Source organism: Drosophila subpulchrella, chromosome X, assembly GCF_014743375.2.
Source record: "Drosophila subpulchrella strain 33 F10 #4 breed RU33 chromosome X, RU_Dsub_v1.1 Primary Assembly, whole genome shotgun sequence".
NCBI lineage: Eukaryota > Metazoa > Arthropoda > Insecta > Diptera > Drosophilidae > Drosophila > Drosophila subpulchrella.
Window position 1 is genome coordinate 20,788,284 of NC_050613.1, and position 24,880 is coordinate 20,813,163.

Consider the following 24,880-nt stretch of genomic DNA (forward strand, 5'->3'; position numbering starts at 1 on the left):
TCTCGTTTTCTTTGTGGTTCTTTGTTTTGGTTTTGGTGAGGTTTTTAGCGAGGGATTTACCTGAATATATAATTGCCGGACGGACGCATTTGCTGTTCGTGCCGGGAGCTTTAAATTGTCGTGTGCTGGGCAGTTTAGGATACCAAATATAATGACCGATTATCTCGATTTGAGTACACATACTCGCGTTTAAAATTTTATTCAGTTCGGGGGATATACAAAGGGAAAGATCATTAAGAACTGATAGTATCAGGTGAATAAAGTTAAATATCATTGGGTTGACTATGGTTCACTAATAAAATCGATTTCATTTTCAATTTTCTGGCTTTATTTTTCAGAATCATAATATTCCTGAAAAAAGTTATTATATTATTGTTTGTTCAAAAGCGCGATCTTCCACTGATCTCGGAAGTACAGTTTAGTAAGGCTATTAATATTTGATGTCTATAATTAAAGTACAATCAATATGCGAGAATTGGATGGGTATTATGTAAGCAGCAGTAGGTCTAGTTGGGTTCGGTTTGCCAAGCACTTCGGGGCGGAACTCTAGAGCGTTGCAAGTACAGTTGTGCCTGCATTAAGCGGCATCATTAGTAAGTCCGCCGATTTGCACTTTATAATCAGAGCGTCAACTGGGGAGTCGACAGCTTAATCGGGTGCATCTGGCGATGCTGTTTACCCAGGGGATAAAATAAGATGAGATCGCTGCACATACACATATAGACGATATAGTGGATAAAAATTCCTCGGGGGACGGCGAGTCAACAGTTTGTTGTGATGTGATGGATGACACGATCGAGGGGCGTTAGAGGGGCGGGGCCGATGGGGTTTTGGGGAGTGTAAATGGGCGGTAAAGTACCTGCAGCCCAAATACATGCACACGGATGAGAACATGTGCGTGTTTGCACAATTCAATTCATTTACGTATGTGCACTGAGAACAATATTTGGAGTAATATTAATAAATACCATTAATTCGATGCTTCTTCAGTTAGGTTTGAAAAAGCACATCAGGTTTTACTATACTCAAAGCCAGTTCAATCACACAAGTTTGCCATTAAATATATAGGTATACATTATAGATAAGAGAAAATGCCTTTTTTATATACACTTGAAAATGTAATAGAATATTTATGACTACAATGTTTGATTTTTCTCCCCGTGTACCCTTCTATAGACATTTATTGCTGCTGCTGTTACGGCTGATGCCTTAGATACAGATACGGATACAAGTGGAGGTTGGGGTACAGATACAGATACAGATACAGATACAGCTATAGCTAAAGCTACGTGCAAGGCATAATTTATAAACCATTTGTAGGCTTGTCTTAATGGCGAAAATTGAAAGCATTTAGCATTTCAGGCACTTGAGAGTGTGATGGATGGGCAAGGGCGAGGGCAACAAGAGAAGGGGTTGCTACCTGGTGATGGGGCTGAAGTGGCGTGGGGTGGTAGGTGGGCAAAACGCCATTATCCATTATCCAGTATCCATTATCTAACACAAACAATTCGAAAGCTTAATTGACGATTGTCAGATTTGTCTTACTCTTTTGACAGATCGGCTGGGCAATGGAAGAAAGTGCGCGAAACTAAAGCAATTAACAATTATCATCTTTAATTGCAACGATTAAGTGGGCAAGTTGTAGTTAAACAAAAAACAAAAACAACTTAACTGCATTTCATCCAGTGATTTGCAATTTTGTTGCACCCCAATAGTTATTCCAACTCGATCAAAGGTCAAGATCGAGCATCGAGAAATAGCAATGGGTACGAAATCGGATGGTGAAATGGAAGAGAAGGTTGGAGAATGTCTTGACAATACCGCGTGCAAGGTTCCCATTCCGATTGACATCTTTCACATTCCTCTGAAGGTGTTCTACTCGCCACGAACATAATTATAATATTTACCAATGAAAGGTGGTTGTTTACATTGTAGGAGACTATATTTGTACGAAAGGTCATGATAAAAAGTAAAGTACCGGTATTCAAACCACCCCTAACCAGTTCAATAGAAATTCCCAATTCTCTACAGACCACCCCACCAAACTGTAGATGGAACTAATAATCCCCATTGTATGCATATTACCTGGACTTATAAAACTTAGCAGAGGCAAACGAATTGATTTATAAATAAACTGACCGCGTAAATTTTCCACATCCCATAATAAACCCACTTTTCGGACGACTGACGTTCTCAACCTTAAATTTAAATCACCCCCTGACCAACCCCTAAAAATACAAATATGATTGGTTTCGAGACTCGATCCCAAACCCAATCCGAACCCTTGTTTGACGTCATCGCGAATCATATGATTTTAGCAACTCGCAGATCGATTATAAACCATACAACACCTTCTTAGGCTAAAAATAAACTAAGCTCGTATCGAAGGGGTTTTAAAAATAAACCAGAATCGAAAAAAAAAATCATAAACGTCATGAGCTTCAGTCAAGGATAAGTGGTTGTTGGAGGGGCTGGAAAACCAGATTGGGGGGTTAAAGAAGGGTTAAGCCAAGCGTCAGTGATGAACAGATGCGTTCAAAATAATAGTGGATTCTACAGAAAAGTATTTCAATATAATAAAGAAATACAGATCAGTAAGTAGGTAGCACATAAATATAATATATGTATTAAAAATGTAAATAATTAAAAAAGTAGCAGACCTCTATTACAAGCTGGCAAAACTGGTTTTTATCGAGGCAGCGATAGAGCCCATTGTCACCTGTGTATATATTTAAATTGCTTTGAAACTAAGCGTATTTTTAGATTTCTTCATTTCCATTATTATTTAAATTCAGGTATACCTCTACCATTTCTACCAATTCGACCTCAACTGTAACTGTGTGCAAACGTACGTAGCACCGTTAAGATCCAAATTTCCAGATGGGCTGTATATATTCCTTTTTTAGTGCCCCGCCAAAATTAAAGATGGGGCGTCGGTGGGAGTGGCCTCATAAGGTGGCTGACCCGTTAGGATACGGAAAATGCAGCGCACGAAGAAGAACGTAAAGCAGAAGAAAGTTAAGAAGAAACAAGACAAGGCGACAAACAAGAATGAAAGAACAGGGGCCGTTAAATATTTGATGGCCCCGGTAGACGACAGCGGTCACAAAAAATATTAATAAGCAAGAAATACAATAAATAACGAAAATATTTCGCGCGTGTGGGTTGTAAAAGCCAATATAACAACGACAACGAAGACAATGCACTGCCTGTGTGGGTGTCTGCGTGAGCAACAGGTGTGTGGGTGCCCGATTTAAGTGGAATTAGAAATTATTCACCCACAAATTTCATCTCGACTCGAAAATAAGCTGCAAAGCCAAGCTCAGTGAATTGTAAACAATACCAAAAGAAAGAATTGGGTAAGGAGAAGAATCAAAGAATCGAATAGGATGGTCTATTATTATGACAATGTGTTCCAAGCATTTATAATAGTTATTAAAATCAGAACTTTGGTAGTAGCCATCCAAAGCAACAATAATTTCGATCCATACCATGGTCTTCTTTACCACTCAACTGACCACCCCATGAATAATGAATAATTTTGACCCCAACTTTTAAAGGTTCATACCAAAAGAAAGACTTGGTAAGGAGAAGCTTCAAGTACCCGAAATGATCGAAATCGAATAGGATGGTTCTATAATTATGACAATGTGTTGCAGGCATTTATAATAGCTATTAAAATCTGTACTTTGGTAGTAGCCATCCAAAGCAACAATAATTTCGACCCATACCATGGTCTTCTTTACCATTCAACTGACCAGCCCAGTTCCCGTTTTTGTAATGAATAATATCGACCGCAACTTTTAATGGTTCATAAATGTTTGCTTATATTTTTATTGCAAAATATTTTCGCCAAAACAAACAAATCAGTTAGGATTGGAATATCATACTTAAAATATATCATCAAGTATTGGATTTGGATTCAGAAATCCATGCTCTTCCTAAATTCTTAAAACCTTCTTTGAATGTTATACATAGGGTCTACATAAACATAAATGTTTATTAACACAAGAATGTTCAGAATTTTGCAAACAATAATAAAAGATTTGAGGGAGTTTAAATGGGAAAGGGGGAGAAAGGATTGCAAAATGTGGCCCAGCCCCTATTCGAATTCCCAGTACCCGATAACAATTAGGGAAAGCCTGATAAGCGAATTGCTTGAAACTTATGTTTATACTTTAAAGTGCCTACACAAGATCGTTTGTAAACATGGTGTATAAATAATAAATCGGACCCGAAAGCAAACAAATACGATTCATCCTTGGACAAAGCGGAATGGAACCGAATGTAGGTCATGGATTTTCATGAGAACAAACGATTCGATTTGCTGGTGACCCAATTTCCAGGGAATCTAGTTATATTGACGTCAGGCTATTTTTGGATTGTGGTTGCACGGCGGCAGTCTGTTATTAAGTTGCAATACATTTGCATTAAAAAAGGGTTCTTCTGGTTGTTGTCATAGTATAGATAGTAACCAACAAGCCTCTGAGCTTTACTTATTTAAATAAATCGGACCTAGATGATAACATAATTATATTTCTTTTCAGAACGTTGATGAATATCAGACAAATATCAAACGCTAAACAACTAATGGATCATCTTCAAGTCATTACATCGAAATGGGAGTTTGAATTCCGCACTCTGCGATATGTCGATAGGTAAGTACCGTGCTGTACCATCCTATCCGTACCAAAGGGGTTCTTCTGGTGGTTGTCATAATTTAGATAGTAACAAACAAGCCTCTGAACTTTACTTATTTAAATAAATCGGAACCGGACGATAACATCATATCATATTTCATACATCTTTTAGAACTTTAATAAATCTCAGACGAATATCAAACGCTGGACCGACTAATGGATCATCTTCGAAATGGGAGTTTAAATTCCGCAAAACCACAGCACTCAGTGATATGTTGATATGTAAGTACCGTTCTATACCATCCTATCCGTACCATCTAAGGTTCTAAGGACCATGTCTCATATATATAGCCATATATGTTTAGTTCGCGACGGGACTCACCTTTCCGTGGTGGGCTCGGCACAGATCAACGGCTGCTTCAGCTCGATGGCCTGGCCGTTCTTCTCCTTCAGCTCCCCATTCTCCATGTAGTATTGTACCAGTTCCGGCAGTGTGGCGAACTTTTCACCTGAAAAAAAAACGAAAGGGGATTCACACTGGTCAAATGGGTGGGCCAAACGGGGTGGGCGCTTGAGACGAGCATCACTCACCGCCATAGAGATCAAAGAAGTCGCCATTGTTTTGGATTTTGATGTGGGTCACCTCGTTGCCCCGGCGCACGGAGAGCGTGAAGGCGCCCGGATTCGAGGAGGAGAGGCGGGCGAGGAAGGAGCCATCGAATCCCTGCTCCTGCAGCAATTTCTCAGCTTCGATGCCAGATATCGTTGGGTGGAACCATCTGTGGAGAGGGCATAGAATTTGGTTACTGGTTACTGAACCGGTTACCCCCTGAAAGGGGGGGGGTTGTCAAACATAGGGGGTGTAGCTATAGTCAACTGTCACAGAGGACCGGTGGGCAAAATGTATAATCCCTAGCACTAGGTACTGTTGTATCCTAGGTACAGCAATTGCTGGAGCATTAGGGTGTCCGAATATCATCGTTCGTGGGTCACTCTCCACTCTCCACTGTCACTGGTTACCGCACTGATTACTCGGTGGGCAACAGCTGTGATGCAGTGCAGCAGCAGTAACGGTTCTGCTGCATCCACTATTCCACACCTTCCGCTTCCTCCCCTCGTTCCTCACATTATTGCACTTTTTATCTCAACAGTTTCAGTTCTTTTTCTTTTTTTGTTCTTTTTGTTGTTTCTGTTTTTCTTCTTTTTTTCGCTCTGCCTTTGCTTTTGTATCTACTTATACATATGTAAATAGCCCAGTTGGGAGCGGAGCGTGCGTGCGTGTGTGTGTGTGCGCGACTGCGTGCGTGTGTGTGCGGTACATTGTCGTATTTCCTATTGGATTTACCTTCGCGATGACATTTTCTTATTGCGAGCACACTTAAAAAATAAATAATAGTGACACTTAACGGAAAAAAATGAAACTTATGAGTAGATGCTTTGTTTAAACTTATTTTTACAGTTGGTTGGTTGGATACAAAAAAAAAACTATTTTTTACTGGGCAGTGCGGTGTGGCCAGGCGTTTCGAAAAAAAACAACTACAAAGTGCCAGTCGCGAGGGGTGGCAATCTTGGATACACGTTTAGCGAGGACTTCAACCGGAGACGTGGTTGATTTCAAAAATGGAAATACCTTAACATACCGTTAGTTTCGAAGCGTTTTGCAACACTAAACTTATATTTTAAGACTACGTTTCGTTGATTCATATGAATAACAAACTTATCTGTTAATATAACAGCTTAGGCCCATATTATAAGTCATAACCACTACAGAACTTACCATCCTCATCATCCCTTTTTCCAAACCCGAACCCAAATACCAACTACCAGTTCATAGTTTTTCTTCTTTTTATTCAAGCAATTTAAAAGTTTTTTGGTTTGTCCATTGTACATAGAACTATGTATTTTGTGTTCTCCTTTTACTAATTTATCAAATAAATATAATTTCCATTCTAGGCTGTCATTTATTTGTTTTTCATTCGACTTTAACATGGACTCTTCAAATAATTTACAAATACACGTACAGTTAAGGGATTCCTTCTTAATTTTGTATCATATTATATGATTTTTATATAGCCTTTGTTTTTTGTTTTTCTTTGTTTACTTTGCAGAGACCCAAAAAAGTCATATTCCATTTAAAGTTTTGCGTTTCAGTAAATACGTTTTCATTTGATTTATAAAGCGCGACCGTATTTGATATACATTTATATTTTGTATATGAAGTCGTAAACATTTATGCAGTTTCACTTGTGTGTGTTGTCTTTTATATAGGTTTTCAATTTCAGGGTATGTCGTATGTCTTGCATATCGTTTACTAACAAAGGTACCTAAGATTTGCATTAGATGTGGTTCAATTATCATCTTCTACTTGAAGAGCCGATTAAATGGGCTGGAAAAATTCGAAATTTCGAACTTTCGACCTTTTTGCTTTCTCAGCTCCATTTCCTTTAGTTTTTGTCTTGTGAGATGTGAAACATGATATAAGTGTGATTCTTTTTGGACTTGACGCAACTTTATATGTATGTTTTATACTTTTACTCCTCCTTAATCGTTTATTGTTTTAAGTTAGCTTTGTTAGTGTGACTGGTAGCTTAAAAGGTAAAGAAAAAGATATTTTTTTATTGGTAATCATAATAAAAAGAAGAGCACTGTGCGCCTGACTGATTTTTAGCTATTTTTTTCTTTTATTTTAATAGTTATCATATATGCTTGTTTGGTAAAAGTAAATAACACAGCGTTTTCTATGCAAATTAAAATTAAATTTGTGTTTCCTTCATTTACATTAAACAATTGTTTTGAACAAAACAGAACGCATTTTATGGCCTCGTAAAAACAATAAAAATGAGTAAATTAGGTATAGTAAAACTTAAAGCGAAGCGAAAACAATTACTTCAACTGATTCTGATTCTGATGCCCGTCTCAAATGATATAAATTGCACTCAGAACACATTTGGAAACGGCGGATTTTCCAGGGACAGGGACATATACAGGCCATACACCTCTTACAATCAAGTTATATATTACATACATGTTACTTATTGTACAAACTAGGGATTGGATTGGCTGCCGAACGCACAGATAAGCCCGATCGTTCGATTGCAGAAAGCTGGGCGAACAAAATGCAAGCGGTATACGGTTTGCGATTTGGATATTACACATATAGATGGATTATTTTGAAGCTTTGTCGGTTGCGGGGAGACTTGCAACTGGCCTCGGATGCATTTATCATATCAGTATCAGTATATTTTGTAAGCTTAGTTGGAGTCAGCTCTATAACAATACGAATAATGATCTTTAGTATAAATATCTTCTTCGACATTATTGGGAGAAAAAGAGGCGACGGAGCAGTGAGTATTATTGCCATGGGGAGGACTGGCTAATTCCTTATAGCGCGCTCTCCGTAAATATTTCATTAGTTTTATATATATATATATATAAGTGTCTATATATGTATTACATGTATATTTTGTTGCATATTTTTGTTTGTTCTATGGGGGAACGGCCAAGGAAGGGACTTTGGTGATGGGAAAAATTCCAATTTGGTTGCCTGACAAAAGACAACCAAAGAAATGTTCCTCGAATCACTAGAGATTCCTGGCGTACTCCTATGTATGTGGAAATCTTCTTCGTCTCAAGGCAAACAAATGCGCTTTGCCCCAGTATTTAAACAATAATTTAAAGTACAAACTAATTATTAAATTATGTGTGAGTGGTGTGTGTGTATATGCAACTTGTATATAGATGTACGGCATAATTGTATAAACACAGACAGAGAGATAGAGCGATAGCTGGGGTTCCTGCTCCTCCTTATGGCGCTTATGTGGGGCAGAGCACCTTCAGGATGTAGTCCGTGAGGAGGGCCGGAACTGTGGGGCTGTCCTCGTTGATGGCCTTGAGAACTGAAAGGGAATTACAGGTTAGAGAAACCTATATAATAAACTTATTTAGGGCCAAGATATACTTACTCTTGATCAGGACCTGTAGGGACTGGTTGTTGGGCGTGCCGTTCTCCAGGTGATACGGAATGACAGTTGTCAAGTACTTGGGCTCGGGACCTGCAGGTGGTCGATATTATTATTCGATAATCAATATTATACACAAAGTTCTGAGAGCTGTTCGAAACTCACCCTGGAACTTGCCGCGCTTCTTCTCCACATGGTACTGCCGCCGCTTGTTCTGGACAGCCAGGAGCAGCGAGATGAAGGAGTTCTTCAGCTCCTTCTCGAACTCCAGCTCGTCGCGCAGGGCCAGCTCGTTGATGAGGGTCTCGCTCAGCTCCTGGATCAGCACCTCCATCTCCATGTACAATTCATTCAGCTGTGTCGTGGTCAGATATTGCAGTTCTAAGGGAAGATTTTTATGATGAATATGAATAATTATTGATATTGTTTATAAGATATGCTTACTTTCCGCATAGAGGGGCGCTCCCAGGACCTCTCGCGCCTTCTCAATGACCTCCGAATCGCAGTTATCCGGCTCGTCCAGTGGGCTCTCGGCCTCGTCCATGATGTCGTCGATCTCCTTGATCACCTCCTCCACCGTCTTGATCGGCTGATCGTCCAGATCCCCATTCAATCCATTAAGGATCAGGGCGTGCATGTCTAGATCGTTGGCCACCGCCTCGTCCTCGCTGGCCAAATCGTTGAACTCATCGCAAGGAGTCTGGGCATCCAACCCTGATCCAGATCCCGAGCCATTGCTGTGTGGATACGCCTGCTGGCTGTGGCCTTGCAACTGCTGCTGCTGGTTGCGCATCTGCTGCTGCTGCTTTGTGTGGTTCTGGCCCAGATTCAGGGTGGGCATGTGCATCTGACGGGTATACGACTTGGACCAGTCGATGGGCAGAATGTTGCCAAAATTGCCAGTGATGGTCCACCACATTCTGGGGAAAATAAAATAGAAATGACATACATAAATGTTATTGACCTAACTGTATTTACAAAACATTTAAAAATTATAAACTCAAATGTATCTACTTTGATTCCTAAGAGTTGATAAATGTGTAAACCCTTAAATTCCAAAATTTCAACCCTATCTTCTGGCAAGAAACGCCGTTTGTAAATCGTAGAGCTCAGGGCTTTCTTTAAGATTTACATGGCAGGCGAAAGAAACGCCATTTATTGAAGTGCCTTGGCAGCCAGTAATGAGTTTTTTCCTTTCATCATCCTGCCATTCTTTGCACAGTTCTTGGCACCTCTTTGCCATACATTTTCTGGATTTTTTTCCCTGCCCCGAACCGCGCAAAATGCTCATTTGGGCCGACAAATGTTCCATGTACTTGTCGCCACCCACAAAACTCGAGAGCTTACACACTTTATTGGGCAGACGCGAGTGTGGGAAAGAACTGGCACAATAAACTGCCAAGTGCTGCTTGCTTTTCTTTTTTTAAGTTTTATAAAGGGGGGCCTAAGCAACTGACAAATCGCCTCTCTGGCAATCATGCACATCGTTTCCGAAGATAATGAGGCAAATGCAGTTGCCGTTGCAGTTGCATCTCGGATTATGGAGGCTAATGCCAATGGGGAAGTTACGTATAAACATAAAGTCGTACTTCGATAACTTCAACTTTCATTTTTTCTTCAGAAGCAACCATAATTTATGTTGGATTTTCCCAACTATTCAAAGATCTGACACCCTTAAGCTTCTATATATTATCGACCGAAACTCTATAGAGTGTATGGAAAAGTTGAAGAGATTTATTTTACTAGTTAAATAAACCCATGGTGAACAAAATCGGCTCATTAGAACAGATGAATACCATACAATAACTAAACAATGTTTTTTAATAAGGGAGCTCACATTACTGGGAAACCAAACTCATCTATGTGAAGCATTTTGTAAACTGGTGTAATAAAAAGCAGACAACTGTAGGTGTATCATTCCTTTCTGTTCATTTTATAGATATTTCACTGTAGTCTTTACCCCTACACCCATTCAGTTCCCTTGGCCTTTGGCAATGAGCCCACATGTATTGCAGATACAGAAGAGTTTGTCAGTCAGACAGTTTGTCTGTCTCGAGTTTGCTGGCACATTTGCTATCAAATTTCATGATCATTGCCAATCATTTAATTGCCCCTCGGCTCCCAGTTTGCCTACCGATTTCCGACCGACTTCCCAGTAGATTTACCCCATAATTATTCATGCTCTACATTGCCAGGCAATTGACTGCACTTTGTTGATTAGTTGAAGATGAGTCACTTCAAATGGGGGGATTTATTGGTGGGGTTAGAAAAGCTGAGTGGATTTGGAAAATGACTACCTGATGGAAAATCCGGCCAAAGAGCATTCAGACTATAATTGCGCTGTTGGCTTTTATGAGGTAAATGGGCAAATTACCATCCAATAGGATGGTATAAATATCATAAAAATGTATGTTTAATAAATCCAATCAGTCGATATTTAAGTAATGAGGCCATTAACAATAGAAAAATCAATTTAAAATTGTGTGACAAGCAGTCGTTGAAATATAGATATTTTATTCTACATTTTTATAGTGACCCCAATATATACATACATACATATAGCCCACCCTTTTAGGCAAACGAACTTCCGTACGTCATTCCATTTTTCACGAAAAGAACAAATATTTTTTATGACAACAATGGAAATTTATTTTTAAATTCGGCCCAACATTTTTATGGGGCCATCCCAACGAAGAAAAAAAATACGGAATAAAAATTCGATTTTTCACTGGAATTTTGTGCTTAAATCTACATAATATAAAACTGCAACAAATAAAAATACAGCGATGCATGGCTGAGGAATGCAGAAGCATTTGCAAATCTTGCAAAATAACAACAGACAAATAATACACTAGAAACAAAAACAGATGCTAAAAGAAAAACAAAGGCAAGTGGAAAGGAAAATAAAAGCAGAAGAGATGAGAAATGTGCGAAGCAAGCAGAGCGCATAAATTGTTCGTGACAACACGCGGGGGGTGCTGATTACTGGGATGATTATGTGCCCAGGGGCTTCAAGGGGGGTACCTGCGTCAGGTAAACGAATATATTTTCATACAAACAGTGCGTTTCGTAAGTGTAGGGCATTTTAAAGACCAAAATTTAAGCATGACACATGAAAAAGCAAGCAATTCGAAAAGAAACGTTCTTGATATCAAGAAAAAAATGCTCTTAAATTTGTTTTTTGAGTTTGAGCGATTTTTAAATATAGATAAAAGTAGTCTCGATTTTATTTCTGGAGTCGAAAGAAGTCTCGCAAACCAAGAACACATCATTATTGACCAGGAGAAGTTGATTTTGAATCGATCTTGGCTCACTCTTAAGATTAGTAGAACGGTTATGAGAGCTGTTTCTTCTAAGTGGATCTTGACCTCTTAGTTCTTTTATTGCAGTGATTCTACTCAACTCCTCAACTGAATTTTGAACATATCAAGACATTAACATATTTTATTATATTAGGACATTGCATTTTAGATTATATTATTAAAATGTTGAATTTTCAAGTCTGAAATATAGTAGCTGGCTCAGCTCTGTTGATACGCACTGTAGTGCACAGCCACACTGGCAAATATGTGAATTTGTCTAGTGCAGGGGCTGTATCTCAGTTCGGTATGTGTCGAGGCCGCTATATAATTTATATATGTATATTCGAATACATATAATGTATATGCATACGTGTTCCAATGAATACTCTACGTGTCTGTGATGTGGGCAACACTTTTGGAGCACACAATGATGTTGGTCGGCGGAGACGAAGAGGCGGACAGATTACGAATGAATATTTAAACTGCCATCAAAGCACACTAATTACGGAGCACTCACTCCGCCGCATGGACAACTCTTTCGTTTCGGACTCGGACTCGGACTCGAACCCGTACCCATACCCGTACCCGGCTAATCTAACTCGGAAATATGGACTCGGGTATCAAGTGGATTCAAACGCACTAAAATTGACACATCACAATTTGTGCTGTTGGCAGTCGTCGAGTCACAAAATTTGGGTCACAGCGGATGAGTAGGCATTATCTCGGGGGTCCAGAACTAATGATGTATGACCGTGTTTTATTTATTTCAAAAACGAATTGGGCCACTTAAGACTTTCTGGCATTCTTTCTGGCATTTTTAGTTAACTATCAACTGTAATATCTCCCTTTATTAAGAACTTCCTCAAGTTTCCCTACGCCCATCTTCTTATTCTTCGGTGGGCCTTCATCTCTGCACAACTCATTTCCTTATCGCTGACAACCAATTCAGATTGCGGCCCCCAACTCCCTGACTTTGGCTGCTGCCCCCATTCCGTGGCATTCCACAAATTTCCATCATCGACTTGGCCAATTAGTGCACGCACCCATCGGCAATTATAATTACGGGCCTCATATGTTATAAAGATGGGATCTACACCCTGACCACTTATCACAGTTCAAACTCTTTTCGGTAGCGCTTTCGCTTTTCGGGGGGTCTTATCTTTCGGGGGAGCGGTGACCCTGACTCGATAGTTCGAGGCGTGGCACATCCAAACGATAGGCAGTCAAATATGAATGGTGCCACATGTTCAAATGTCCGACAATTAGCAGTTTTAGTCTCGAAAAACGCCCCACGAAACATGAGCTCATCATTTGGACAAAACAAACATCATATTTAATAACGAAAATGGGGAGGGGCAGAACCGAAGGTTTAAATACTCTTAGTAAAAAGAATAGATAAATGTATTTGTCATCTCCAGTGGAGCAATGTTCCAAATGATTATAGAAATTAAAGTATTAATATTAAATTAAAGTTTGCCTTTTAAAGACTTCAATATTGCTTAAAAAGTTATAATATCCACTTGCTTAGGGTAAAAGCAATGAAATAAAAACCACAAATTTTCGTTGATGAAAATTTATGATGGAAATGGAAATATTTTAATGGATTTTAATTGTGTGTATTTAGATAAACGAATAAATTTGTGTCTCCGGGAGATGAATCAGCGCCGCACAAATTAGCCATTCGATCATGATGACGTCCATGATGATGATGATGGTGGTGGTGGTAATGATGAAGACGATGACGATCAGTCAAAATGTCCAAGTGTCCCACTGTCGTACCCCCCACTTTTTATTTTTACTCAATTGGCTTTATTTCGCCCACGGTGTGTTGACTGTTTTTTCTTTTTTTTTTTTTTGTATTTTCAAGATAATTGTGCTTGGCATTTTCGTATATCTGTTTTGACTTCCCCCAAATTGGAATTTCATAGGAAATGAATTTTTTTGTGGCTCTATTCGCCACGAAAAACGAAGAAATAACTTTCTAATACGTTTGGAAAGGGAAATTGGGAAAATATGTATAATAGGTAATGAAGATGCCGTTATAAGGGCCCAAAGACTTATAATTTTTAAAAAAGTGATAGCAAGAAACGTTTAAGATTCGTTTTACCAGCTTAATCTTAACATACGTAATAATTTGGGATTGACTGATTTCCGAAACATAAGTGGTACTAGTTTCTGAATGATAAATTGAATTTGTAAAATTAAGTTACCAGGTCATTGTGAACGAGAAAGAAAGAAGAAATAAATTAAAAGCGGAATACTTTTAAATTTAACAGGGTTTGTTTTGGTCCTAAGAAATTCAGTTGTTCAGAAATTTAATGAAATACAATACCAATACTTTTTTTGTAGAAGAAAATGCATATAAATCTGAGGAACGGAGGTGTCCTATCAGGTTTCTCAAGCTGTTTTACAATTTCAAATGTTTGTTTCGACGGCTATCGTTGTCTTCAGTTTGTTGTTTTGCATTTTAAGGTTCGTTCACACGTATTTTCACTCAACCACAACGAGCTCAACAATCGCACTCTTAATTTTCGGCAACTTGCAGTTACCAGACGAGACCACTTGAAACTACTTGATACCCTCCAAATGGGGATCCATTACTTTATTACTTTAATAATATATTTTTTACGTAAAATAAAATACTTTTCTTTCGAGAGGGCTTATGTTTTTCAGAAATATCTTAGGTATGTAACAAACAGATATAAAATAATTGTGTTTTTAAATCCCCTCCAAGTTCACATGAATGAATTTATGTATATAGGGTATCATTCACACCGAGTTGAAATGTTTTTTTTTTACATAACATTAACTAGCCATTTCTGTATTAATTATTTTTCCCAGTGAAACAAAAGGGGAAATTGAGACGGGTAAATCGGTTAGATTTTGGGGTGTTAGCTTTTTTCGGTTTATTGTCTTACCTAGTTCATTGTGCAGAGTGTGAAAGTTTTCGCTTTTTACCTTTACCTTTTTCCCGTCCCTTTGAAATCCCAGAGTGGCCCTATGGTGCTTATTTTATTCCCAAAGTAATATAAGCCAATGTTATAAAAAGTCATGAAAAGTCATTCTCAAAGAAAACAAAACATTAAATCAAAACCTTGATTTTATATTATTATAATTATTATAAACCATTGCTGTTTGTAAGCTATTTTCCCGCACTCTGCGCTATTATTTTGAACTTATTCGTCGATATTTGCTGCGACAGCCAATACATGGCTAGAAAAATGTCACCACAAACTAAAACACACACTTGGAAAGTGTAAAAACTAAAATAAGAAAAAAAAATCATGTATTGCACACACTTCAAAGTGTTTCTAATTTTAGGCCGTTCACACTTTGCGTTGGCACAGGAGTCACATAGCCTATATAGTCGATCCGAATTCAAATCGAGGTGTGCGTTAATGGGCGGAACACAGGGGAGTAGTGGGGATGGAATAGGATGGGGAGTCCAAATCGGGGACACGAGAAATGACATCGGTGACAATAGCAAAAGAGCTGGGGGAGTTGCTTTCGATTTGGTTTCAAGGCTACACAGCTCGAAAATCAGTCAAAAACTATATATGAAATACATATTACTTTATTTATTATTATTTTAAAAGTGAGCTTACAAGTTCGGAACTAATAACAGCAATATCGTTATTATTTGATACCATCATCTGATCTGTTAAAAATTTTTATTTTTGCGTAAACAAACTATATATGAAATATATATTGCAATATTTTAAAAATGAGCTTACAAGTTTGGAACTAATAACAGCAATATCTTTTTTATTTCATACCATCATCTGATCTGTTATAATTTTTTGCGTTAACCAAACAAATTTGCACTTTAAAGCGGGGATTTGCCATTTTGTTTTTGTTGCGTGCCTGTGCAAAATCAATTTATAATTAATTTGTATAAGTAGGCCATTAACATGAACAAAACGCGCGAGAGAGCCACGAAAGAGTGAGAAACTGGGCGATATCTATGGCTTCGGTTTCGGTTTGCATTCTCCATGGTAATCTAACAGCGTCCGAAACCGCAGAAGAAAATGTTGCCAGTTATGAGGCCCATAAACAAATAACAGCAAAAATGCAAACAAAACAAAAAACCCATAGCACACATATCTTTCAGGTATACGACCATACATGTAGCATAGTAGAGAAGAAGCAACGACCGCGGAGAATCAGCTTACTGTGAAGACTAGATTGGGGCTGGGGGGCTCACATACGATCTCAATTCGAAGAAGAAAGATTGACCGAAATAGCACAAAAGTCAGTCAGTCGGCTCCAATATAAGGTAATATCATATCACCAATGTTAATATTTAACATAAGGTAGTTTTAATCCTATCCTGATAATAAATCAGGAGAATCAGCTTACTGTGAAGACTAGATTGGGGCTGGGGGGCTCACATACGATCTCAATTCCAAAGAAGAAAGATTGGCCGAAAATAGCACAAAAGTCAGTCAGTCGGCTCCAATATAAGGTAATATCATATCAGCAAAGTTAATTCTTAACATAAGGTAGTTTTAATCCAATCCTGATAATAAATCAGAAGAATCAGCTTACTATCAAGCAAAGATTACGGGGAGAAGACTAGATTGGGGCCTCTCATACAATCTCAATTCGAAGAAGAAAGATTGGCCGAATATAGCACAAAAGTCAGTCAGTAATATCATATCAGCAAAGTTAATACTTGACATAAGGTAGTTTTAATCCAATCCTGATAATAAATCAGAAGAATCAGCTTACTATCAGGCAAAGATTACGGGTAGAAGACTAGATTGGGGGCTCTCATACGATCTCAATTTCAAGATAAAATATTGGCCTAAAAATAGCAAAAGAATCCGTCAGTTGGTTTAGCTTTAAGGTAATATCATATCAGCAAAGTTAATTTTTAAGATAATGGTAGATTTTAATCCAATCTTTTTAATAAATCAGGAGAATCATTCGGTAGACTTTACAGTAGTGAAGCAAAGATTTCGGATTTTAAGAAGAAAGATTGATCGAAAATAGCACAAAAAGCTCGGCTCAGCATAGTTATTTGTTAGAATAATGGTAGGTTTTATTACAATCCTGATAATAAAGTATTATATTGCTAAACAAAGGTCGGTTTCCTCGGGTTTTCCTTCATTTTTCCATCCTAACTTATGCGTAACATGGCCGAGATGTCAGCCAGTTAAGTAAGCACGTTATGCAAAAGAGTTATTCAAACGGGCAGACAGTCGCCCCCGCAGGCGACAGGCTTTGTTGTATTTTCAATTCAAGGACTGTTATGAGTCGTCTGTTGGCGGATCCTCCGTTGAAGCATCCTTGGCTCATCCTTGGAGCCCCATATCCACTTCCCACTCTACTGCAATTCAATGCCAGATGCAGATGCAGATGCCGATGCAGTTGCAGATACAAAGAAGATTCAGATTCCATGGCAAGGGCTCAGCTCAATTATACAATGCCCGGTACTTAACTCTCTTTTACCCCCAGTTTTGGCCATAACTTGTTCTCTCTTTTCTCCTGGCTTTGTCCTTGACTGTATTTCAAATGTTATATTTTTTTTTTGTTGCTCTTCGTTTGTTTGTTTGTTTGCCCTCTTATTTTGTTGATGATGTAATATTGCCGCAGGCAAAGACTCCTGCTCCGTTTGTGAGCTTGCGCTGGATTAGTCATCCGATACAGATAGATAGATATATATATATATATCTTCGATGGCAGCCAGACATTTCTAATATTCGAATGGCGCCCCAAAAACAGTTCTCCTTTCTCCTTGGCAAATTGAGTGAGGTTAGGTTGGGCAATTAGCATTCGGAATGGGGTGTATTTTCGAATTTTGGGTGTATAATGTATATATATATATATATGTAGTTTGTGTGCCTAGTAGATGGCCTGTGCTGTGTCCCCGGGCGACGCCTCGCAAACAATGCCCAAAAGGTTAACGTCCTTTGGCCCCCTGGCTTTGGGCTTTAGATTGCAGCCAACCCCTATGGGCCGGGTCCGAAAAGTCGTTTGCGGCCAGGAAATGGCACTCATGCAATCCCCCCACCTCCCTTGGCCACCCCTTAGATCCTTTTGCCCGCTTTAATGCATTCAAATTGATAAGTATTCAGCGCCATCTCCCTCCTTCTCGCAAAACACGCATACGACACGTTGTCGGCATGACTCATCCAGCGGATACGGATACGGAACTACCCGACTAGTATTCCTGTCGCAAAGGCCACACGGAGAAAAATGAGTACTTAGTCACTACAAATTTGTCATAGGAAATATGCACATTTCATGTCCAATATATAAGCAATAGAAAGTTAGTATCCATTCAAATTGGAAATGTGCCCATTATTCCTATTGTATACATATCATTACTATTATTATTAGAACTATTATAGCAGTAGATATAATAGGTTCTTCATTTTTAAGCATTATTATAACCTTCAATATATATATATATATATGTTTTTCTTCAGTGTAAAAGTTGTATTATTGTTTTCATTCGGCACTTATGTCAGAGGGCGGTTATTTGGCCCGCTAGGCCGTGTCCTGCCAACCAACCCCCAGTCGAACATCCCCCGCCGAAGTCACTTCTGATTATTTATAGCAGCGACCCCCTCTTAATTGATTACCATGCAGTTCAGTGGCTGCCCTCGACTTTAAAGAAAGTCCGATCAGAGCTTGGGTTTCGGCTAAGTCAAAGCAAGTCCTTGGCTAATACTGTCATTACCAGTCAATGAACTCGAATGATCAATTGATGACCGACTTTGTTGTGAGGTACATTTCATTTAACTGGTGCGAATCGAATTTAACTTATCTAAATAAATGCACAGAGAAAATTCTGACGTTCTCATCTGAGTTGAAGATGTTCTTAAAAATATAACGACATTTTTGAAGTTGAAAATATTTTTATTTTGCTTGTATCAAGTTGAAATGACGGTATTTGCATTGTATATCTCAACAAATAAACTATTAGTCCAGTCGTTAGTGATTACTTATCAAAAAGTTGATAACTAAACTCAATTTAACCTTTCTCTTCTTACCATTTCGTTCTAATATTGAGAACATTGATACCAAAATGAACTTACACGGTTTTCAAGAACGAATGTTCTCAATTCAAGAACAGTGTACTTAAATGTTCTGCAGCTTCTGGACCTCCTTAAGCGCATTGCGATCTTGGCACTGATTGCAAAGTCGTAGAAGGCAGCAAAACAGTCAACAGGTTCCCCAACCAAATACCGAATACTATACACTTATACCATTTACCAATTAAGAGCAATCAACGCTTCGGCATTTGTTTGTCTGCAGCCAGATGAATTTGCTGATGTAAGATCTCGAGTGTAGAGATGCCACCATTACCATTACCATTGCGTGTGGTCAATTAATAAACGAATGCTCTAATAGACCGGACTGAAGATCGCTATAAGCCCCACTTCCTCTGTGTGTCCACCTTGATCAACAGGCCCCCCTGATAAAGCGAGCTGTCCATAAAAAACGAAGCAGCTGTTGGCAATTGCCGTAAATGGTTGCGAACAAGTTTTTTTTTCGATGCACAGGCAATAATGCTTATGATCAACTTGGGAAATGCATTAAAGAAAGAGATGATCGCTGTTGGGTAATATACGATAGACAGATAGAGTTTTAAGATGATATGCATTATTTAAATATTTAATATTTAAATATTTAATTAAGCCACATTTCTTTGTACAAGTTAAAGACCATACTGTTGGGGTTCCTAAAATACAAAGATATTTGTACTCTCAGGCAGGCTATACAAGATATTCTCTATCTCCGAATTTAGCCAAACAATGGAGATTATTTAATGCGTCAGACGGCAGATGCAAGTTGTGCACCCAGGATGCAGGACATTGAACCCTGGCGCGAAACGGGAATCAATTGAGGTCTTGGGGACTTGGCCGCAAAAGTGGGTCGCCAGCAACAATTCAATTATGAGCAAAAAAAAAACCTCCATCGGCACCTTTTCGGCCCATGTCGCGTGTTTCGGCCGAAAGAAAGAAAAGAAACCGAACTGAAACGAACCGAACCGGAAGAATGCTGTCCATATGGAGCGGATTTTATATGTGCCATAAACCCCAGTCGTACTTGGCATATGGTCAGCTCGATTGCGATTACGAATCGTGCCTGTACTACGTAGTACGTATTATACCCTCTAAGAGGGGTATGGATCTATAAACATGGATGGGTGGTCAGCTTTGCATATGTAACCCTTTTTTATTTAAAAAGATAACGTACACAGAGAAAATTCTGACGTTTTCATCTGAGTTGAAAATGTTCTTAAAAATAGAACGACATTTTTGAAGATGAAAATATTTTTATTTTGGTCGAATCAAGATGAAGTGGTTGAATTGGTATTTACATTATATATCTCAACAAATAAACTATTAGACTAGTCAGTAGTGTATTCTTATCAAAAAGTTGATAGATGTACTCAAATTAACTTTTCTCTTCTCACCATTTCGTTCTTGTATTGAGAACATTGATACCACAATGTACTTACACGGTTTTTAAGAACGAATGTTCTCAATTCAAGAGCACTGTACTTGAATAATTATCTCTGTGTATTGAAAAGACCAGAATCTAAACTATAAACTTTCCAATTAACTTTTCTCTTTTCCATTCTTGTTTTATAGGAGTCTCGGCTTCTTCATCTTGTCCCGCTGCCAAAAGCTTTTCCATGTTGACGCAACTTTCCGCTCCAAGTGAACTTCGTCCTTGGAGCAGAAGCCACTAATCAGAGCGGAATGCAGTTGAGAACTTGGCCAATGGATTTAGTATGTATGCATGTACCATACATATATGTATGGTTCCCAGGAAAGGGTCTGGACTGGAACAATAGAGCGACCTTCGGCCTCGGAAAACTCACTCAGCACAATTTCCACTGAACCATTATTAAATAAGGTATGTAAATATTGACAGCAGGCGTTGGCGTCGCAACTGCGTTTAACGCCCCGAAACACAAGAACAAACCATTAGCATACAGCATCTGGGTTAGACCTATCGATTTCCCTTATTATCGTTGAGATCGGGGGATTGGGGCTAAAGGAGATTTAAGGGTCACATGGGTTTACTGGTAATAAGACTTACATAGGTGAATCCTTTAGAAGAAAGCTGATTTATTTCGAAAGGTCTTAAGAATAATAGAATATCTATAATTATATATACTATAAAATAATATCTATAATAATAATATGGATCTATAAATGGATGTTTGTAGCGTTAAAACAGCACAGAAGTGCTGGACCTATTTGATTTTTGATCAATAGATATTGAATATTGCAATTTTCCATTTTTTTCTTCGAAAATATTCAGATATCGTTATAGAGTAAAAAAAACATTAACTTTTTTTAATTAAAACCAAGCATCTCTAGTCCAAAACACCCTTGATACCCCTTGATTACAAAGGGGAAGAGGGAAGAAGGAGAACAAAGGCAGTGACAGTTAGTTGGGCAGCACAAGATGCACTCGTGTGGGTGCCAAAGAGAGGGGGGCAGAGAAAGGTGGGGATAGAGAGAGGGAAAGAGAGAGGGGGGGAGCAAGGTGAGAGCGATGGCAATGAATACTCGTAAAATGAAAAAACGCAATTAAGACAAACTGCAGCAGAGCGAACGACTTCGGTTGACTGCGCTGCTGCAGAGTTTTGTCATCTCTACACATTTCCAGCCTTCCAGTGGCGGTGGGGGGCATGGGAAAGTGGAAGGGGTAGGGCCACAGCATCTGCATAGAGGTTAAAGAAGAATCACGAAGCAAAGGCAAAGCCAACGAGTTATTCATTCTGATTTACAGGCAAATATGTACGTACATATATAGATTATTCATTCTGTTAGTTCAATTTTTTAGATGGAATTTCGATTATCGTATCTAAATTCCTCAAAATATTTTCCAGTGCAGCGCACTAAGAATACTAAAAATCTTTAATATGGGTCTTTAATATGGGTCTCTTCTTAAAATGGAACAGATAGATCGCTCAGGTTTAAACGATTGTCAAAAAAAAAAAATCCTAACTAAAGTTCCATATTCTTCATCCCAGGGTATCCCTTAGCGATTGTCCACTGTGTTTGTTAATTTGCACAGGATGTGAGAGTGAGTATTTGCGCTCGTAAAAACAAACACTCATACACATGGATCGCGGGTGTGCACGCGATTATCAAATTTATGGCTGATGTCAGCCGAGGGAAAAGAGGAAGAAAGACAGCCATATAGTATTATTGTTTTTTTTTTTTTTTTTTTGCTGGATTTGCATTCAACTGCGGAATCTCTGAAAGCTGAAAAGTGAAGCGGCCTTCAAGAACCCTTTAGCCCCTACTCCACTCCAGCCTCCCCTGACTTTCACCCACCCCCTACTATCTTGAACTCTCTCTTGCCCTGGCTAATGCCCCATAAAGTGTTTATCTGGCCAGTGGATATAAAATGATTTATTTCCCCCACCCTGCGGTCGCCCCTCTTTGTGTAATTGTCGCTTCCTCGACATAAGTGGACCAGTGGATTATAATGGGGCTTACTACGAAGGCGGTACTACGACTGACTACAGGGTGCCTTTGCCTCCGTTGCATCTAACTACATATATACAAATATATGTAAGTATTTATGTACAAAGCGCAACAGTCGCCAAAATATCAGATGAAAACAGCGAACGGCGAAAACTCCTGGTACTTTTATCGATCCAACAAGAAAGCACCACCCACCCTCCAAGTTCTGGGCAGGATTACGTCGTTATGTGGCGCCGGGCCTGAAAGACTCGGCTAAGAGGGGGGGTGGTCAGGGGTAGGGGTCAGGGGTCAGGGGTTACGGGGTAGCGGTCTGAGTTTGGAGCATGCGCACTTGCCACCCGCAGCGTCGCAATAGACACGAAAACACAAAAACACAAAACATCGCGGAATGCACTTTACATAACTCTAGGATTGTAATTGTCGCATGCGGCATCCTTATGTCAGATTGTTTTGGGTTACAAAATATACAAAGCTCTGCCAAAAGTTGGTATATAACCAATTTATTTTCGAGATTTAATACAATCCTTGCTTTATATAGGACACCATTATGGCATTGAATTGATATGTTTGATGATATATATTTTTAGAAACCTAATTCTGATAGATTCCCCTCTATATGCTTGTTTTAAATCTATTATGACTTGCTTTATAAGCACCTCAGGGGTATCATATAGGTTAGTAAACTCACTGGCATTCATTCATGATCTCCTCCTGGCTGCGCACCTGCACCGGAGCCAACTCCTCGACGTTCTCCTCGTAGTTGCCAAAGCATTTGGTTATCTTCTCGTCGAACGTGTTGACCAAATCCTCCAGACTGCCGCCAAAGGTCTCCGTGAAGTTGTCCACATGATCGCCGGCGGCCAGGGAGCGCTTCTCCAGGCCATCCAATCCCGAGCCGGAGCCGGAGCCCTCGCCAGGCACCAGGCCCACATCGGACAGGCCGAGATCTATGACCGAACCGCCGCCGCCGCCCTGCAGCGTGTTGCAATTGGGACTGATGGAGCCAGCTCCTGAGCCACCGCCACCTCCTCCTCCATTCTTGCTCACATGAGCATCGCGCACCGCATCCTCCAGGAGGCGCAGCTTGGCCGCATCCGGCTTGTCGCCGGCGGAGGAGGAATCCTTCAGATTCAGGTTGAGCGTGTCGTTGAGGGCATTCTGATTCGAGATGAAGTCGCAGCCGCCCCACTCGTCCGTCTCCTCGAACTTCGCCAACGGAGCCTCGAATTTTAGCTCGGCCATTTTGGTGCCGAGGTCACGCATGGCACGCGAAAGGGATTCTCTCAAGGATTCGGCGGAGGATTCCCCTTCCGATGCCGCTTGGATTTTCCTAAGGGGGCGCAGTGCTCTTTAGCGCGCTTCCCTTATTTTCCTTCCCCACAAACAAACAACAAACACACACGATTTTCCCTCTTTTCCTTCGACTTTTCCGAACTGGCTGCAAAAATTTTTGCAACCCCTAATATACGGGTGCTGGTGCTTCTCTGGGCTCTAAGGGGGGTTGAGCGGGGCTTTCGACGGGGTAAGTGCCCCGGAAAACTGGACTCCGGGAGTTCTGCGATTTCGGGCAGCTCCAATGGGACTGATTAGACCACTTTGGACCACTTGTTTCCGTCAGTTTTTCACCTGCTCACGAGCACAATAAGAACACCAAACATAAAAAAACAAATCACACCAACTCTGTCGCGGCTCGGCTAATGTTTTGTTTTTATAATAATCTTTTTGTTTAGTTTTGTTTAGCGACAGCGCACTGCTTTCTTGCTTTCTTTCAAAACTTGAATTGAAAAAAATTGACTGGCAGAGTAGAGGTGGAAAAACATCGATGTAAATATCGATGACATCAATAATTTCAAAACATCGGTAATATCGATGGTTGGTTGCTTACGTTTGCTTACGTTTAAACACAAAAATACTGAAAACAAGGAAAGAAACTACTTTGGCATGCCGAAGTTTCTATACCCTAGCAGGTAGTTCCCGTGGAAGCATTGCTTGTACAGAGACAACTAAACTAATTATAAAAATGTTCAGATAATTACAGAAAACGAAATATAACAAAATATATTATTTTAACATTAATTACCCGATCGCTTCTATGTCAGCTATGTGATGAGGTCGTCCGATTTGATTCAAATTTTATTCGAATTAAGAAATATGAAAAGAATGATATATCCAAGAGTTGAAGTTAATATGTCAAGCAACAACGTTATTAGTTTTTTCCATTTTTTAAATAATATTTATTTGATCATTCCTATGGGAGCTATAGGATATAGTTGTCCGATCCGGCTTATATACTACCTGCAATAGAAATAAGACTTTTGGGAAAGTTTCATTCCGATAGCTTTAAAACTGATAGACTAGTTTGCGTAGAAACGGACAGACGGAAAGACGGACATGGCTAGAACATATATATTTTATGGGGCCGGATACATCTCCTTTACAGCGTATCAAATCGCTCACTGAAATCAGTATACGCTCTGCAAGGGTATATAGATTTGACCGTCACTAAACTGTTA

General features: G+C 39.4%; 2 protein-coding genes and 1 long non-coding RNA gene across 4 annotated transcripts in view; 1 reads left to right on the forward strand and 2 right to left on the reverse strand.

Moving 5' to 3' along the window:
• The window catches only part of LOC119556150 (tyrosine-protein phosphatase corkscrew), a 23,545-nt gene extending 17,403 nt beyond the window's left edge, over positions 1-6,142 (reverse strand). For both annotated transcript variants that reach the window (XM_037868051.1, XM_037868050.1), the window contains exons 1-3: positions 5,986-6,142; positions 5,232-5,419; positions 5,023-5,149 (exon numbers count right to left, since the gene is read on the reverse strand). In XM_037868051.1, coding sequence (XP_037723979.1) covers positions 5,023-5,149; positions 5,232-5,419; positions 5,986-5,999 — 329 coding nt within the window. In that variant the 5' untranslated portion in view covers positions 6,000-6,142. The remainder of the gene's footprint in view (positions 1-5,022; positions 5,150-5,231; positions 5,420-5,985) is intronic.
• On the forward strand, positions 4,545-20,772 carry LOC119556152. Its single transcript, XR_005219958.1, has 3 exons — positions 4,545-4,658; positions 4,813-4,922; positions 20,511-20,772. It is a non-coding gene; the product is annotated as an uncharacterized LOC119556152 (long non-coding RNA).
• Positions 6,577-24,153, reverse strand: LOC119556151 (fasciculation and elongation protein zeta-2). Its single transcript, XM_037868053.1, has 5 exons — positions 23,056-24,153; positions 9,044-9,519; positions 8,765-8,980; positions 8,603-8,692; positions 6,577-8,536 (listed from the first exon to the last, which is right to left on the reverse strand). The coding sequence occupies exons 1-5, from the start codon at positions 23,628-23,630 to the stop codon at positions 8,454-8,456; spliced, it is 1,440 nt and encodes a 479-aa protein (XP_037723981.1). The 5' UTR covers positions 23,631-24,153; the 3' UTR covers positions 6,577-8,453.
• Between the last annotated feature and the right edge of the window lie 727 nt (positions 24,154-24,880).